Source organism: Hemiscyllium ocellatum, chromosome 3 (genome assembly GCF_020745735.1).
Source record: "Hemiscyllium ocellatum isolate sHemOce1 chromosome 3, sHemOce1.pat.X.cur, whole genome shotgun sequence".
NCBI classification, from domain to species: domain Eukaryota; kingdom Metazoa; phylum Chordata; class Chondrichthyes; order Orectolobiformes; family Hemiscylliidae; genus Hemiscyllium; species Hemiscyllium ocellatum.
The window spans coordinates 50,984,666-51,001,081 of NC_083403.1; the positions used below are offsets into that span (position 1 = coordinate 50,984,666).

At 39.8% G+C, this 16,416-nt stretch overlaps 1 protein-coding gene across 2 annotated transcripts in view; it reads right to left on the minus strand.

Annotated features, from left to right (window-relative positions):
- Positions 1-3,985: 3,985 nt before the first annotated feature.
- LOC132805495 (interferon gamma receptor 1-like) overlaps positions 3,986-16,416 on the minus strand; it is a 38,314-nt gene continuing 25,883 nt past the window's right edge. The window contains exons 6-8 of one of the 2 annotated variants that reach the window (XM_060820608.1): positions 10,693-10,881; positions 7,225-7,334; positions 3,986-6,730 (exon numbers count right to left, since the gene is read on the minus strand). In XM_060820608.1, coding sequence (XP_060676591.1) covers positions 6,314-6,730; positions 7,225-7,334; positions 10,693-10,881 — 716 coding nt within the window. In that variant the 3' untranslated portion in view covers positions 3,986-6,313. The remainder of the gene's footprint in view (positions 6,731-7,224; positions 7,335-10,692; positions 10,882-16,416) is intronic. The other variant, XM_060820616.1, reaches the window with a different exon arrangement.

A 16,416-nucleotide genomic window follows, 5' to 3' on the forward strand; every position in this document is an offset into this window, starting at 1 on the left:
GGAGGAAGGTTTAGGGGTATGTTTTTTACACAGCGAGTGGTGGGATGCACTATCAGCAATGGTAATAGAGTCATAAACATTAGGGATATTTAAGCAACTCTTGGATAGGCACATGGAAGTTAGCACTATGAAGGGTTACATAGGTTAGTCTGATCTTAAAGTAGGATAAAAGGCCAGCACAACATCGAGGGCCGAAGCGCCTGTACTGTGCTGTATTATGTTCTATTTTAGCCAAGGCTGTGATGAGGTCAGGAACTGAGTGGTCCTTGTGAAACCTAAACTGAATGTCACTGAGCAGGTGCTGCTTGAAAATAGACTGACGGGGTGATAACTGACTGGGTTCGATTTGTTCTGCTTTTTTTTTGTACAGGACATACATGGGACAACCTATCTGTACTGGAACAGCTTTACAAAGAACAATAAAACAAAGAACAATACAGCACATGAACAGGCCCTTTGACATAGCAAGCCTGTACTGGCACGACACCTTTCTAAACTAAAAACCATATGGACTACAGCCCTCCATTCCCTGCCTATTCACGTACCTGTCAAGGTGTTTTGCTGGGGCATGGCTTGTTCTAGAGCACATGTCATCAGTACTATTTCTGTAATGGTATATCCAGTGCCTCCAGTTCATATGAGGGGACCACCAGAGAGGGCTGAAATGGAATGTCCACTCGGCCCTTCTGGCTGAAGATGCTTGTAAATGCTTCAGCCTTATCTCTTGCACGGATATGCTGGTGTCTCCCAACACTGAAGCTGTTTTTGGAGCCAGCTCTTTTTCCAATGGATTAATTGTCCACTACCATTTGTGATTGGATATGGAAAGACCACCAGGCTTGGATCTAAAGAGTCGTTGTGGAATTGCTTAACTGTCTAACACTTGCTGCTTATGCTGTTTGGTACGCAGGTAGTCGGCTTTGAAGCTTCACCAGTACCTAAATTTTAGGTATGGCTGGTATTGCTCCTTCGCCCCATAACTTGGCAGGTATGCTGGGCCAGGAGGTTGGACATTATACTTGAACATAATTCTCCTGTTTGCTGAAGGCCCACAATGCCTCATAGACCCTAAATCTTCAGTTGCTAGATCTGTTCAAAATGTATCCTATTTAGCATGGTGGTAATGTCATACAACAAAATGGAACCATGAAAGTAAAAATAACAGGATTAAACAAAGTTTGGAACTGTATCACAGAATTTAGTGAAAATATTGGTTGGAAAAATATTCAATTCACAATGGAAGTCAATGTTCAGTATTAATACAAGTGAACAAATTAAATTAAAATTGTTAATAAGTTTTTGATACAGTACTGGAACAATGCTATGTGGTTTCAGGAGTGTGGGGGTAGGATGGATAGAGCAGCTCACCTTTTTCAGTCCAGTACAGTAAAAGTTGTAACATATATCATGGCACAGATCACAAATAACACTAAAGAAATATCTATTTAAATCAAAATTTGATTTCAAAACATCACAAGCCAGCACACTTCCTGTACAGGTTAGCAGGTATGCTGGTTTTCTTGCCAAGGAATGCTATGTGCCCATTTTAAATCAACGCTTTTTTAAAGTGAAATGCAGCCTTTTTCAACTTGTTGTAGCATAAATTGCATGACCATTTAATTACTCCATTGATTGTACAGTCATTATTTGCATTAATTTCAACAGTTCAACACAAATTTTAAACTGAACAAGTGTGTTTTTCTCTCATAATATTGTCATCGTTTGCTTTCAATGCACTTTGCTTTATGCGCAAAAGGTTTCCCTATATTTAAGGCAAGCGGATGATTTGACAATTCCCGAGACAGGCAGTCCACAACACACATTGGAGTGCAGTCTGAGGGATGAAAAGCAGCACAAAGGATCATCTCCACTAGGACTTAACTCCTGTATTTGGGACTTCTTTTGGTACAGCAGAACAAACCTATTGGCAAGACATGGGGTGCCTAATTTATCAATATCTGACTTATCAAAACCTGCACTTATAAACATAATCTCATCAAGGGTGTCATTTTAAAGATCTGAACAGTTCCTTTTCATTGTCCTGCATTGTACACCAACTAGCATACAAATCAACTTCTGAACCGACCCCAGAATGGAACCCATTCACAACTCAGGGACTGCCTGTACTTATTTTCATTATTAATTAGTAAAAAGAAACCTATGAGTCCTCTTGTTAGTCCTCTTTCACATCTTGAGATGTCAATTAGATCTCTTTCCATTCTTCTAAACTCCAGAGAATATCGGCCTAAATTGCAGGGATGGCAGGTCAGCACAGTCATGTGGAATGTGCATCCTGCTGTCTGTGTTGTGTTCGTGAACACACATACAATATCCCAGAAAAATATGTGCAGGAAGTGACATCAGCAGCAGAAGCTTCAATTGTGGGTTAAAGAACTTGAGGGGTGCCTTGAGTCAGTGTTGGGGAAAGTGGTCATATTTCAGAATGGAAGTGTACAATCAGATAATAAATAAGGTAAATAGAATTCTGGCATTTAATGCTAAAGGAATACATTATAAACTATTACAACTATACATGGCATTAGTGAGACCGCACCTGGAAACTGTGCACAATTTTGATCCCCCTACTTGAGGGAGGATGTAGTTGTTTTGGAGGTATTTCAGAAGAGTTTCACTAGATTGATTCCAGAGATCAGAGTTTGTCTAATAAAGAATGACTGAGCAATTTAGGCCGATATTCTCTGGAGTTTAGAAGAATGGGAAGAGATCTAATTGACATCTCAAGATGTGAAAGAGGACTAACAAAGTAGGTGTAGAAATTTAGGACAAAAGGTCATTGGTTTAAATCTGCTACCCCTCACCGTAAAACTGAGTGGAAGAGAATCTGAGGAATTCATTACCATAATGTGCAGTGGATCCTGAAGCATTGAGTAAACTTTTGCAGTACATTAATTCGTAAGAGTTTGAAGGGTTATTGAGAATGGGCAGGAATGTAGTGTTGAGGCCAAGATGAGATTGGCCATGACTGTATCAAATAGAATAGCAGACATGAGAGGCCGAATGCCTAACCGTGGTCTTGGCCATAAACAATCATGCAGTCCATCAGGACTCTTCTCATGTATGTTTAAAAATACTTCATTTGGGTACGGAGATTGAGGGCATCTCCAAAATTTAAATCAGGAATTCTGATTTGAGACTTAATTTTATGCCTGAATAAAATGTAGCATCCTTTTTATAACATTTCAATCGTATAATAAACCTGCGCAAAATATTCTTTGAAATCAGTGTCCCTGATATAATGCTTAAAAATGAAATGTCATTATTCAGACCCACTATTAACAAAGAAATAACTTATCACATTTTGCCTCTTCTCAAGGGGATTGCAGTTCAGAAGTTAAAAAATTATGACTTGGAGATGCCTGTGTTGGACTGGGGTGTACAAAGTTAAAAATCACACAACACCAGGTTATAGTCCAACAGGTTTAATTGGAAGCACACTAGCTTTCGGAGCGACACTCCTTCATCAGGTGATTGTGGAGGGCTCGATCGTAACACAGAATTTATAGCAAAAATTTGTAGTGTGATGTAACTTAAATTATACATTGAAAAATTGATTGTCTGTGAGGCCTTTCATGTGTTAGAATACAGTGATAGTTTCACTTCTTTCATGTGTAAATCACAAAACCCTTTTTTAAAAGTTGCACTCTCGGGTTAGCTGTTAACAATGGTGATAGCTAGACAATATGTCTAACACCTTCAACATATTGTCTAGCTATCACCATTGTTAACAGCTAACCCGAGAATGCAACTTTTTTTTAAAAAAAAGGTTTTGTGATTTACACATGAAAGAAGTGAAACTATCACTGTATTCTAACAGATGAAAGACTTAATACACAATCAATTTTTCAATGTATAATTTCAGTTACATCACGCTGCAAATTTTTGCTATAAATTCTGTGTTACGATCGAGCCCTCCACAGTCACCTGATGAAGGAGCGTCGCTCCGAAAGCTAGTGTGCTTCCAATTAAACCTGTTGGACTATAATCTGGTGTTATGTGGTTTTTAACTTAAAAAATTATGTTATGTTAAAATGTTATGCAGTGCTTTGATTAGACGTGATACAGAGTACAGTGTTCAGTTATGTGCTTTGAGCCTCAGGAAACAGCTGTTAAATTTGGAAGAGAATGCCGATGAATGGAATTACTCCAGGAAAAACAAATAAGGACCCGTTGTTCACAAAAGATCAGTGATCCTGGAATGTTAAGTATTTTTCTCCCTCACAGGTATAGTCACAGCTGCTGCTTATTTCCAGCATGTTCTGCTTTTCTTTAAATTTTAAGTTTCCAGCCTTTGCAATACTTTGTTTTGTTTAGGCGAACATTGACTCTCTTCCTTGAGAAAGGTCTTTTATGTAGTATGATTCCTGATGAAGGGCTCTGGCCCGAAACATCGAATTTCCTGTTCCTAGGATGCTGCCTGACCTGCTGTGCTTTAACCAGCAACACATTTTCAGCAAAGGTCTTTTATGCCTTGCTAACAAGCCAGAGAAGGCCTAATTTAATGGAATGTCAAGCTTTCCTGAGAACTAATGCATTTTGAAATTTTAATTTTATTAAACCAACCAGAACAGGTTGCTAATTGGCTATCATCCATTCTTTGCTAATATTCCAAGACAAACTTACATTCCAATGGCTCATCTAAAACCTGCCTCGAATAGTACAATGCTCCTTCAGTACTATATTCAGTTTAGATTTTTAAAGGAGAGTCGAGTACAAACTCTGACTCTGAAGTAAGATCATGACCACCAAGCCAAGTACAGCATTGTTAACTCAAAAGCATTCCTTGTAAAACTGTATTTCATAATCACATAACCGAGCATTCAATTATGTTGGCCTCCTGTGAATGTGCAGCCTTTAATATACAAATGTCATTCTGACTGTTTCAGTTATCATTGTTGCACACCAGAATTATTACACTGCCAAAGGAAGGTGTTCTGCTGGTGTCTACTGCAGCTCTCAGAATGAGAGTTTTATTTAATGCCTTCTTCAGACCTCTCCCAATAAGCATATTTTTTTTTGAATAATATTCTAATTCCCTTCTGAATGCATTGATTGAACCTCTGTACTGTACTCTCATAAAAGGCCATTCTAGATCCTCACCATTCAACTGAGTGCAAAAGCTCTTTTTCCCAATATCATCTCTGGTTCCTGAGCCAATTATTTTAACACCATCCCCTTTTGCTCTTGATCTCTTTGTGTGGGGCGATCCCCATCTACTTTCTAGACCCCTCAATTTTGAAAACCATCACCAGAGGTCCTCTCAGCTGTCGGATCTCACTTCAGCCTTCTACTTCCAGGGAACACAGTCCCAACCTCTCCAATTTGAATTCATAACTGAGATCCCTCATCCCTGAAAGTATTCCTCTCCAATGCCTTCATATTCTTCCTGAAATTTGGCACTCAGAACTCTAAGCTAAATTAATATCTTACACAAAAACAAATCTGTAATTAAGAGTCAATTGATGACCATGAAACCATTGTCAATTGTCGGAAAAACCCATCTGATTCACTAATGTCCTTTAGGGAAGGAAATCTGCCATCCTTACCTGGCCTGGCCTACATGTGACACCAGAGCCACAGCAATGTGGTGGACTCTCGACTGCCCTCTGAAATAGCCTAACAGGTCACTCAGTTGAATCAGCGATTAAAGAAGGCAGTTCACTACCACCTTCTGAAGGGCAAGTAGGGATGGACTATCAAAGCTGACCAGTCAACGATGCCCAAGTCACAGAAATTAACAAACAAAAGTTCAAAATTATCTGTTTGCTCTTGTATCATATGCACCTATTAACAAACCCTACAATACGGTACATTTATTGCCCTGAACTGTCACCTTTAATTTTGCAAATATACATGCACCTCCTTTAGGAGTTTGACCTTTTGTTTTATATTGTCTCTCCATGTTCTTCCTACCAAATGCATCGCCTCATATATCTCAATATTGAAATATTTGCACACACTTTCAAGTTCACAAAGTTCTTTTGACATTCTACACTGTTCTCTTCATGGTTGAAAATTGTTTCCAAGTTTTGTATCCTCAGCAATTTTTGAGTTGTACCTCCAATCCAAGGTCACGGTCATCATTGACTCAGGAATAACATTGTTTAAAATATTTGTCATAGGCAATTTTAAACAATTAGGCTGCAACTGTTGTGGACCAATCTCACGTTCACTTTGCAAGAAAACTGATGTCCACCATGTTCACAAGTAAAAAGGTTTAGTATTATAAAGTGGCAATACACCAGTGCTTTATTCCATCACAATGGAGGATAGTTCGGTGAATCTGTGCAATTATTTAAAGTGCAAACAGTACTTGAGGTTTGTCATAACCCCAATTATCTGCACAGATTTGTGTCACCGGCTCAGAATTAGTCTTATACGAATCAGATGTTTTCTCCAGAATACTGTCTTCTACTTCAATGTTGTCCTGACTAGGACATCTTTGGTCTATGCCATTGATATCAATCTTAGCTGCATATGGATCATCCAAGTCAGTATTTACTGGTTCACTGTCATTCACATCAGTATTAACTCGGTCAACATCAAAGATGTCTGAAGATTTGGTAATTTCCTCTTGTGTCTCATCACATTTGTCAACTTCACGAACAATAGGCGCCTTCTCCATTCCTTTCACCTCACTTAAGTTGCTTTCATCAGATTCCATGTTTACATCCATGTATGCTTTACCCCTTTCACCCATAATGCGATGAACCTAGAAATTAGATTATAATCTTAGTTATATTTAAATAAGATGGGTAACAAATGTCAAATGCATCTCCTCATTCAAATGTACTTCTATTTGTTTGAGTAAAAATGCTCTGTGGATTGAATTCACACTTGTCTAATGCATTGCTATCTTGCTGCATTCTAAAGCTTTGTTCCTCATTAATCAAATTCAGCCAACGCTAAAATTCTGTACACGTTTATTAACCTTGATCTCTTCATATACTGAAATGACTGTGATATAATTGCTTTCCCAATACATCAGCAATTTGCTTGCTCTGAAGTTGTTCGTCCTAGCATAATTTTAGTAGACACAGTACACATATATCTAAACATTGACACAAAGGCATAGCACGATTTTTAATTAAATCTGAATCAGCAAATTCACAAAGTGTAATTTTCTGTTCCTGTCATCTTGGCTCGTTACATTTAATCACATATGAAATAGCCCTTTCCACCAGCAGAAAAAAATTGCAAACTTACCAAAACTTTGGGCAATACTTGCTTCTTCTTAACAAAATGACAGATGAACAGTGTTGCAATTAGCGAGAAGGCAATACTGAGAATAATTACTATTGTCATAAATGGAAGGACTAAAAAGACAAAAAAAGACAAAAAAAGAAATCAACCGAACAACCTAAGAGTAAATATATTACAAGCACATTTTTGTGAAATTTACATATTTGAGGATAAACAGCCTTATGTAACAAAAAAACTAAATATTCTAATTTATTACAGGGACCTGCTATATCAAGATTATCTAGAAGGACGCAAGGCATACATTTAATTAACTTTCTGATCCTTATCCAGAATATGCACAGCAATGCTTCAGTTTACCCCTGCCTAACCACCACCACCACCTCCCCCCCCCCACCCCCCATATTCCAGGATAGCCTGCCTTCAAAGTTTTTTTTAGTTCCAGAAAAGAACAAACAAACTGGAACAACATCAGACAAAACACAAGAGAAAATAAGATTGGAAGATAGCCAGAAATGAAACACTGGAGTACTGTGCACAATATTGGTCGCCTTATTTAAAGTAAGATTTAAATACACTGGAAGCAGTCAAGAGAAGGTAATACCTGAAATAGACAGGTTGAACTTATGAAGAAAGTTGGATAGGCTAGTCTTATATCTACTGGGGTTTGGAAGAGTAAGGTTTGACTTGACTAAAATATACAACATCCTGAGAGGTCTTGATGTAGTCGCAGAGTCGTACAGCACAGAAACAGACTCTTTGATCCAACCCCTCCATGCTGACCAGACATCACTATCTGTCCTAGTCCCATTTGCCAGCATCTGGCCCATCCCCCTCTAAACCATTCCTATTTATATACTCATCCAGATGCCCTTTCAATGTTATAATTGTATCTGTTTCCACCACTTCCTCCAGCAACTCATTCCAAACACACACCACCCTCTGTGTGAAAATATTACCCCACAGGTACTTTTTAAAACTTTCCCCTGTCACCTTAAACTTATGCCCTCTAGCTTTGGACTCCCACACCCTCCAACATAACTAAAACCTTGGCTAGTCACCCTATCCCTCATGATTTTATAGACCTCTATAAAGGTCAGCCCTCAGCCTCTGATGCTCCAGCTAAAACAGCCCCAGACCATTCAGCCTCTCCCTACAGCTGAAACTCTCCAGTGCCAGTAATATGCTTGTGAATCTTTACTGCACCTTCTCAAATTTAACAACATCCTTCTTTATGATAGGGAGGCCAGAATTGTACACAGTATTCTAAAAGTACGTGGTAAATATCGAGAGGTTGTTTTCCCTTACGGTGGAATCTTGAACTAGGGGATCACTGTTTAAAAATCATGGATTGGCCATTTAAAATACAGAAAGGTGAATTTTCTCCCCCTGTCAAAGTATCGAGATCTTTGGAACATTCTTCCTGAAAAAGGAAGCAGGTTCCGTGAATATTTTAAGGCAGAGGTAGAGGAATTATTGTTAAGCAAATGGTTGAAGTGTTATCCGGGGTAGATGGGAATGCAGATTTGAAGCTACAACTGGCACCTTATTCAATGGCACAGCAGGCTCAAGCAGGGGCTTAATTACCCACTCTTAGTTTTAATGTTGTACAGAATGAGCAACGATAGAATGAAGAAAGAAAAGAAACACCAAGCATAATAAAAATGCAAGCAAAGAATAAATGTAGTTGGACTAAAGAAAAAATGTGTAGCGAATAGGTGATGACATATTGGAGCCGGAAGGAAATTCAAATCAAATTGAGACTTATGCACCAGAAGGTGAAACCTTTGACTGACAGAAAGACAATGAAACAAAAGATAGTGGAGGCATGAAAGGCAAAGATGATAAGATATTTCATGAACAAGGTGTAGTAGCAAAAAGATGGGCAGAACATTGAAGTATAAAGATCCAACTCGAAGGAATCCTCAAGATATAGACAAACGATGTGTGAAACATTAAGTTAACAGAGGTGAAGAATGCTTCAAAACTGATGAATACAGAGAAAGCTCCAGATACAGATGGAAGGACAACAGAACACCTGAAGGCCTTTGGAGAAATACAATTCAAAGCGATAAACAGAAATATATGATCAACTAAATGACTAAGAATACAAAGTGCAATCATTTTAGAACTAAGCTTAATGAGTCATCTCATTAAAGGGATCTCTGGAACATAACAAAAAAAACATTGGAAGCAGAAATTAAAGGAAATGCCTGGATTTAGACTTGGATCTAGAAACAAGAAAAGGAACATTTAATCAAAGAACATGCTTCAAAAAAGTATCTCGAAGTAAACAAAAATATTTCTACATGCTTCACTATGAAAAAAGCCTTTAATTGTGTTAAGTTAATAAACAAATAGATAGATTTTCTGAAATGTAATGGTAACAACAAAGGAATTTTGTTGCTGAGATTATCCTTATGGGACCATAAGGCAAGCATCAAACTCAAAGGAGGACAATTAGAGATGCTTTGAGTGAAGAGCAAAGTACAGTCTGTGTACTGTCATCAAAATTACTCAATCTGTACACAGAGCAATTATTCAAAGAACTGGACATACATCAAGGTTATAAAACAGGGGCGGGAACGACAGTGCTACATGCAGAATTAGAAACACTGGAGATTAAGTAACATTGAGAAGTTTAGAGTATGAATGGAGTATAGAGAAAACAGAAAAAAAGGTAGTTAGAAAGAATACATTAGAAAATGCTAGAGTGAAAATTGGAAACCTATACTAATGGATATGTTTATACATTTAGGACAAATGATAATAGAAATGAGTCAAATGATAACAAAAATAATTGAGAAGGATAGAGGTAGCCAGGATAATTTCAAGAAGATGAAGGATGCGTTAACTGCAAGAACATTGTACCAAGGACAAAACTCATCAGATACATTGTAACCATTTTCTTGTGGACCTCAGGTGCCTGTTCAACAAATAAAGATCCATGGAAGAAAACAGGCCTTTGAAAGATGGATACTAAAACTTATCATCTGTTTATGATCTTTCACAGCATCAGACAAATGAAAAGGCATTTGAAATTGCAAGAGCAAAATGAGACTTAAAAAAAAAAGCAAATCCAGAAACTGTGTCAGTACTTCAGCCATATCATATTATCAGAGCTGTGAAGCTACAGAAATTTCTTCTAGAGAGCAGCTGAATGAGGGGTTGATCTCGGTTTAGCTCGATTACTGATGTTAGAGAGTTTACAGACAAGCTATGGAGAATATGTGCGGATAGCACAAGGTAGGTGAGCGTGACAAAGCATGATAGCAGCACTCCTGCTCGGAGGGCCTAGAAGTATCAGCAGCACCAACAACATTGTTAACTTTATTAGACACAACGTGGAGAGAAATTTCTTTCTTGTATGGGCCACTTCAGCAGCTACAGTTTAGGCAACAAGACTAATCTGGGCAGGAAATAAGTACAAGCTTTGACCAGACAGCGGACCAAGCACATAGCTCAATAGCTTACTTCGGTGCTCCTCAACCTTCTGGTCGTCCTCATTGTCTGGGTATTCATCATCATCATCATAGTATTCGTAAGTGTAAGTCGTCGAGTTATAATCTTCATATATTTTTTCCATAGGGCAACTCAGCTCTTCGTTCCGAGTGGTGGGGGTCTCATTCGTTGGGGTTGCTGACCAAGGCAAATGCACTGAATCTGTCAAAATATTGCATGCTATTCATAAATGATGTTTGTCTTCACATGGCTGGTCTTTAGGAAGCAGTCAGGGAATGTCCATGAAAAATTCCTTCTTTGCCAACATGATTTTTTAAAACGTGTTGTTGCCCAGTGAAGCTGTTGCAGGTTTCCCCTCCCAACTTCCAAAAGGATTCCCAACTTCAAGGAGAACTGATCTTCACCTTGAGCTAAATAGTCACCTCCCTTGATTACAGATGTTCAGAAAAATTAGAGCTGATTTTTAGCTTCTGGTTAAGATGGTTTAGGACCAAGCTTTCTTGTAAAGTTAAATACCAAAGACATTAGGTTTTCTTTTTCAAGTTTCCTTGCATAATAACTCCACATAAATAAATTGGGTAAACCTGCAGAGGACACTGGGGAGAACTGGGGTAGACACTGGTATAACTTGTACCAATGTTCAATCATAATGTGAATACAGTGGCTACCACTTCCTGTAGTGTTGCCACCACATTGGTCTTCACTGTTTTTAGGTAACCCCCTCAGGGCTTTTGAAAGTAAAGTGCCCAACTTAACCAGGCAATGCCAGCTCATTCATCAGTCTGTTAAGTAATATTTATGAAAAAACAACTCAGTAAAGCAGTACTGTGTGCACTCAGGCTAGTGTTTCTATTTCTATTGTCTTGCTTCTAACTTGACAGCACTTAATGGACCTTTAACACAATCGCTGACCTCCATTTCTTCTCTGGGGATGGACAGAATGGCTACTGCTAAGGAATGGGTCACCTGGTGCACTAACTCTGGAGGCACGTTGAGCCCAGACACCTTGCTACAAATTTTAAAATGAGGCTCAATGCTCAAATTTGAGAATTATTTCAACCAACTCTGTTGTAGGCATGTGTGCCCATTTTACATGGAGTTCAGACACTGTCCAATTACTGCCCCTAGAGGAAATGTTTAGTATTTTCATTTAACATAGGAGAGCCTTGGCTTTATGTTTAAAATAAAAACCACAGAAGGAAAGTAGGATAAATCTTTATGGAGAATAAAGCTAGCTAGCTGCAGCAGGAGTACTGCAACCGACTCTGGCCACTATTCTTTGGAAAGCATGTCAAGGCCTTATAAAGGTTGCAAAGGACATTTACGAGAATGGTACATGGAGAGTTTACAGAAAATGTGTTCTTTTTAGAGCACAGAAGGTTAAGGAGAGTCTTGACAGAGGTGAACCCAAATGAGGAGGGCAGAAGTCAGGAGTGTGATGTCTGCATGGGTGTAGCTCCCACAACACTCTAGAGGCTTGATCCCATCTAGGACAAAGCAGCAGATTTGATTTTCAGAATCCTCCACCATCAACACTCACTCCCTTCACCGCCAATACACAGAAACCGTAGTGTGTACCATCTACTACACTCACTGCAATTATTCAACAAGACCCCTCTGACAGCACCCTCCAAACCAGTGACTTCTCCCACCAAGGAAGACAAGGACAACAGGTAGAAGGAAACACCATTACTTGCAAGTTCCTCTCCAAGCCCGACACATTCTTGATTGAGAACTATATTGCCATTGCTTTACTGTTGCTGGGTCAACATTCTGGAACACCTCCCCTGAAAGGATTGTGGGTGTCTCTGCATCCTGAGGACTGCAGCAATTCAAGAAGGCAACTCACCATCACTATCTCCAAATCAATTAGGGATTCACAACCAATACTGCCTAGCCAGTGATGCCCACAACCCATGAACAAATAATGCTCACACATTATTAGTAGCTTTCAGTCAGCACTAACACCAACTTCACTGCTGGATCCTCAATGTATGCCATGGCAGATGGACTCAGCATCTCCCTTTCAGCAGCATACAAATGAGAGTGGCCGGTTTGTTAGAATTGGCAACCCACATCAGTTTTGTCTACAATGATGCCAGTCAGGATGAGTGGGTGCTGAGGTTTGTGCTTGGTTATACCCCACAGGTACAGGGCATCATTGACTATTGACCCAAGAATCAAATCCTGCAGCACCACCAGGAAGATTTGTCAACAACCAGAGCTGCTGTTTAATATTCACCAGATCCCCAGGAAGTCACAACCATTTCTTTGTTCCTGCTGCAGTCCAATTATTCTTGGATCAACAACCACGCTGACAGGATTCACCAAGTCATTGGCATCCAGACAACACTTCAGATGCCAAGATATATCCAGAGGTATCATTCAGTGGGCCTAGCCAGAATCACCAGTATGCCCATGGTGCACTGTACTGTTCTTGACAATTTCCTTTTGCAGGAGTGATCATGGTCTAGAAAATCACACATTTACTCTCAGGGGTTCTGAAGAATGAAACCAATCTGATTTATAACATACAAGTATCTGAAGGGTTTGACTGAGAGGTTGTTGCCAGAGCGATAAATCTAGGACACTGGAGTACAGTATCAGTGGGTCAATCGTTTTTATGCAGAGGAGAAATTTCTTTCCTGAATTTCTGAAACTGAAATTTGAGTAATGGCTGATTATGAGTTATGAGCTGATGAATGTTGTAGAAGGATTGAGACTATACTCCTGCTACTTCTAGTCATTCAGTTTTGCTTCAGCTAGTTAGTCATTTCTTTGACTCCCTCTTCTCTATTTCATTGTTGTCAGAGATCCTGCATTGACTTCTCTTTGATATCCATCTAACTGTCCAGCTCCAAACCTGCTGCCTCCATTCCTTGAGATTTTACTCTGCTTGTCTGAATGGTTTTCACAGCAGCAATGGTTCCTTTGGAGAATCTTGTCCTACAACGTCCTTGCTTCCGTTTCTGGGTCTCCAGTCATCAAGTCTTATTCTGGTTCTACCTCTATTTGCATTTCCTTATCCCAGAGATTGGAATTAGACTCTATTGTATCTACAAGATCTTCTGAGTTACTGTCACTACGTTAGTAAAAGCCACAAGCACAAGTTAGACACCAAGAACACAGATCTGATGCGAGTTATACAAGGTGATTACTCAAGAGTCTCATCTCTTTCGTTGTCTATTTCCACATTCATTGCTTAACCTTCCCGGTTACAAGCTCTCGTTCGATTCATTTGCCAAGGTTTGGAGATTGCCTTACACTCTACTTGGCCACATCCAGCCTGTAATTTAGATCCAAGTGCTCCTCTGGTTTTATACCCTAATTGCCAGGAAAATTGTGCTCAGGACCTTCTGTTGGCTCCAGCCTGGTTTGCTGTTTGGCAATATTCTGTTACATCCTTGGAATGGGCTTTTGAAATTCTTTCACACTCTATGTCTCTGTCTTTCTCATTCTGAAGTTGTTCTTTATCTCAAAAGTTCTTCACTTTCCCTCAGGCTCAGAGTTTCTGCCTCTTCTCCCTGTGAGAACCGTCTGCAGTTGAGACAGTGAAACACTCCCAGTAGCTGGTTTGCAATGTTTACAGTACAGCACTGATTACCTTGGGGAACTCTCCATCGAAACCTTGTTGCTTTCACAGAGTGGAATATTGACAAGTCTCTGATGCAGTTGTCCTTTGGGAGTCTCTTGAATTCCCATGGCTGGTACTGTTATTGGAACTCCAAGTCAGTGCTCACACATTTGGCTCAGTCTCTTCAGTTCTCAGGCTATTACTTAAATTAACAGACATTTAAAAAAATGCAGATGGATCTAGGTGTTCTTGTGCATGAAATGCAGACTGTTAGCATGCAGGCAGCAAGTAACTAAGGTGGCAATTATGGCCTTTATTGCTAGATGCTGGGTAATCTTGGTTTGTTTTCTTTGAGCAGAAAAGGCTCAAAGGGGAACTGATTTGAGATGTATCAGATTATGAGGGGCATGGACAGAGTGGATAGAAAGCAGTTGTTCCCTTTAGTTGAAGGGTCAATAACAAAGCAGCATAACTTTAAAGGTGAAAGGCAGGGATTTCAGAAAATCCTCTTTCACCCAGAGGATGCTGGGGATCTGGAATAAACTACTTGGGAGGGCAGTTGATGAGGAAGCATCAAAACCGTTCTTAAAAAAAAACTGGGTGAGCATTTGAGATGCCATAATGATCAAGGCTATGGACTACATATAGAAAGTGGGACTAGTTTAGATTTACAGTAGCTTCTTGTCAGTGCAGACTCGATGGGCTGAAGAGTTTCTTCAGGACCGTGTGATACTGTACGTGGTTGGTGTTTAGAAACAGTGAAGTCTTGTCACAACTGTACAATGTACTGATGAGGCTGCACCTGAAGTACTATCTGGAGTTTGGGTCACCGTATTCAAGGAAGGAGTAACTGGTGCTGGAGTCTACTCAAAAGCGATTTACTAGGCCGATTCCAGGGATGAGGGGTTGATGTATCAAGAGCACTCTATCAGACTAGACCTTTATTAATTCGAGGTTAGAAGAGTGAGGGATGATCTTGTTGTAACATACAAGATTGAGGGGGCTTGACAGTGTGGACGTCGAAATAATGATTCCACTAGTGGGGCAAGCGCAAACCAGAAGACATTGTTCCCTTATACTATAGCTCTTGGTCAAAAAGCTGAGACAAAACAGAATTGCTTTTCTCAGAGAGTAGCTAATGTCTGGAATTCTCTACCACAAAGTTGTGGAGGCTAGATCACAGAGCATTTTAAGAAGAGGCAGATAGATTTTTGAAATATCAGCAGGTTGAGTACTACAAGGAGCTGATGCCAGTCACAATCTCGTTCAATGGCAGGGCAGGCTTGCGGAGCAGAGTGGCTTACCATCGGTGTGCAATGAGTGTTTAAGGTGCTCATTTGCCTTTGCCGGTGCCTCAAGGAAATTCTGCTGCTTTGACTTTGTTGTCTGTCAATCATCTTCCCTGTCCCTTTAGAAGCAAATGTCTGGGGGACCTCTCATTAAAAGTATAAGTGCAAGTCACCTGATATCAGCCAACAGCGTTTGGCACATATGTGTAGTTACGTAAGGCCGCCATCGAGTACAATTCACTCAGAGCTCTGCACTAGCCCTGGACACTGACTGTCACTGTGTATTAATGGCATTACTCCATTTGGATCTGTTGTGTACAGCCAGCCCACTTTCTGAGACTCCCTCATTGGTTTGCAATAATTCCTCAATCTTCTTTACCAGCACTCTCTTCACCTCATTAGTTCCTCTTCCCACTGGTCCATTTTTTGACATTCCCTGGAAAGTCCATCCATTTGCCTACAATTCCAACATCCTGGAACTGACACAGCCTGAATTTCTGCAGTGTGCTGGATGCTTATGAGAAGCATGATGGAACCATGGTTTTGAAAGGTAATGGAATGATTATCTGAAGAGAAAAGAAATTGCAGGGCGATGGTAATGTGGCCACCACATAGCAGTAGGAAGTAGGCCACTCAGCCCATTGAGTCTTCTGTTCAATGAGATTGTGACTAATCTGATAACCCCAAGTCCACTTTCCTCACTTTTCCACATAATCCTCAATTCCCATATGGATGAAAACCTGTCTCTCTCAATCTTAAATATACTTAATAACCCAGCCTCAACTGCCCTCTGGGGCAATTAATTCCACTGATTCACTACATAGATAAGAAATTCCTCCTCATTCCAGTCATAATTGGGAGACCCTTTCTTTG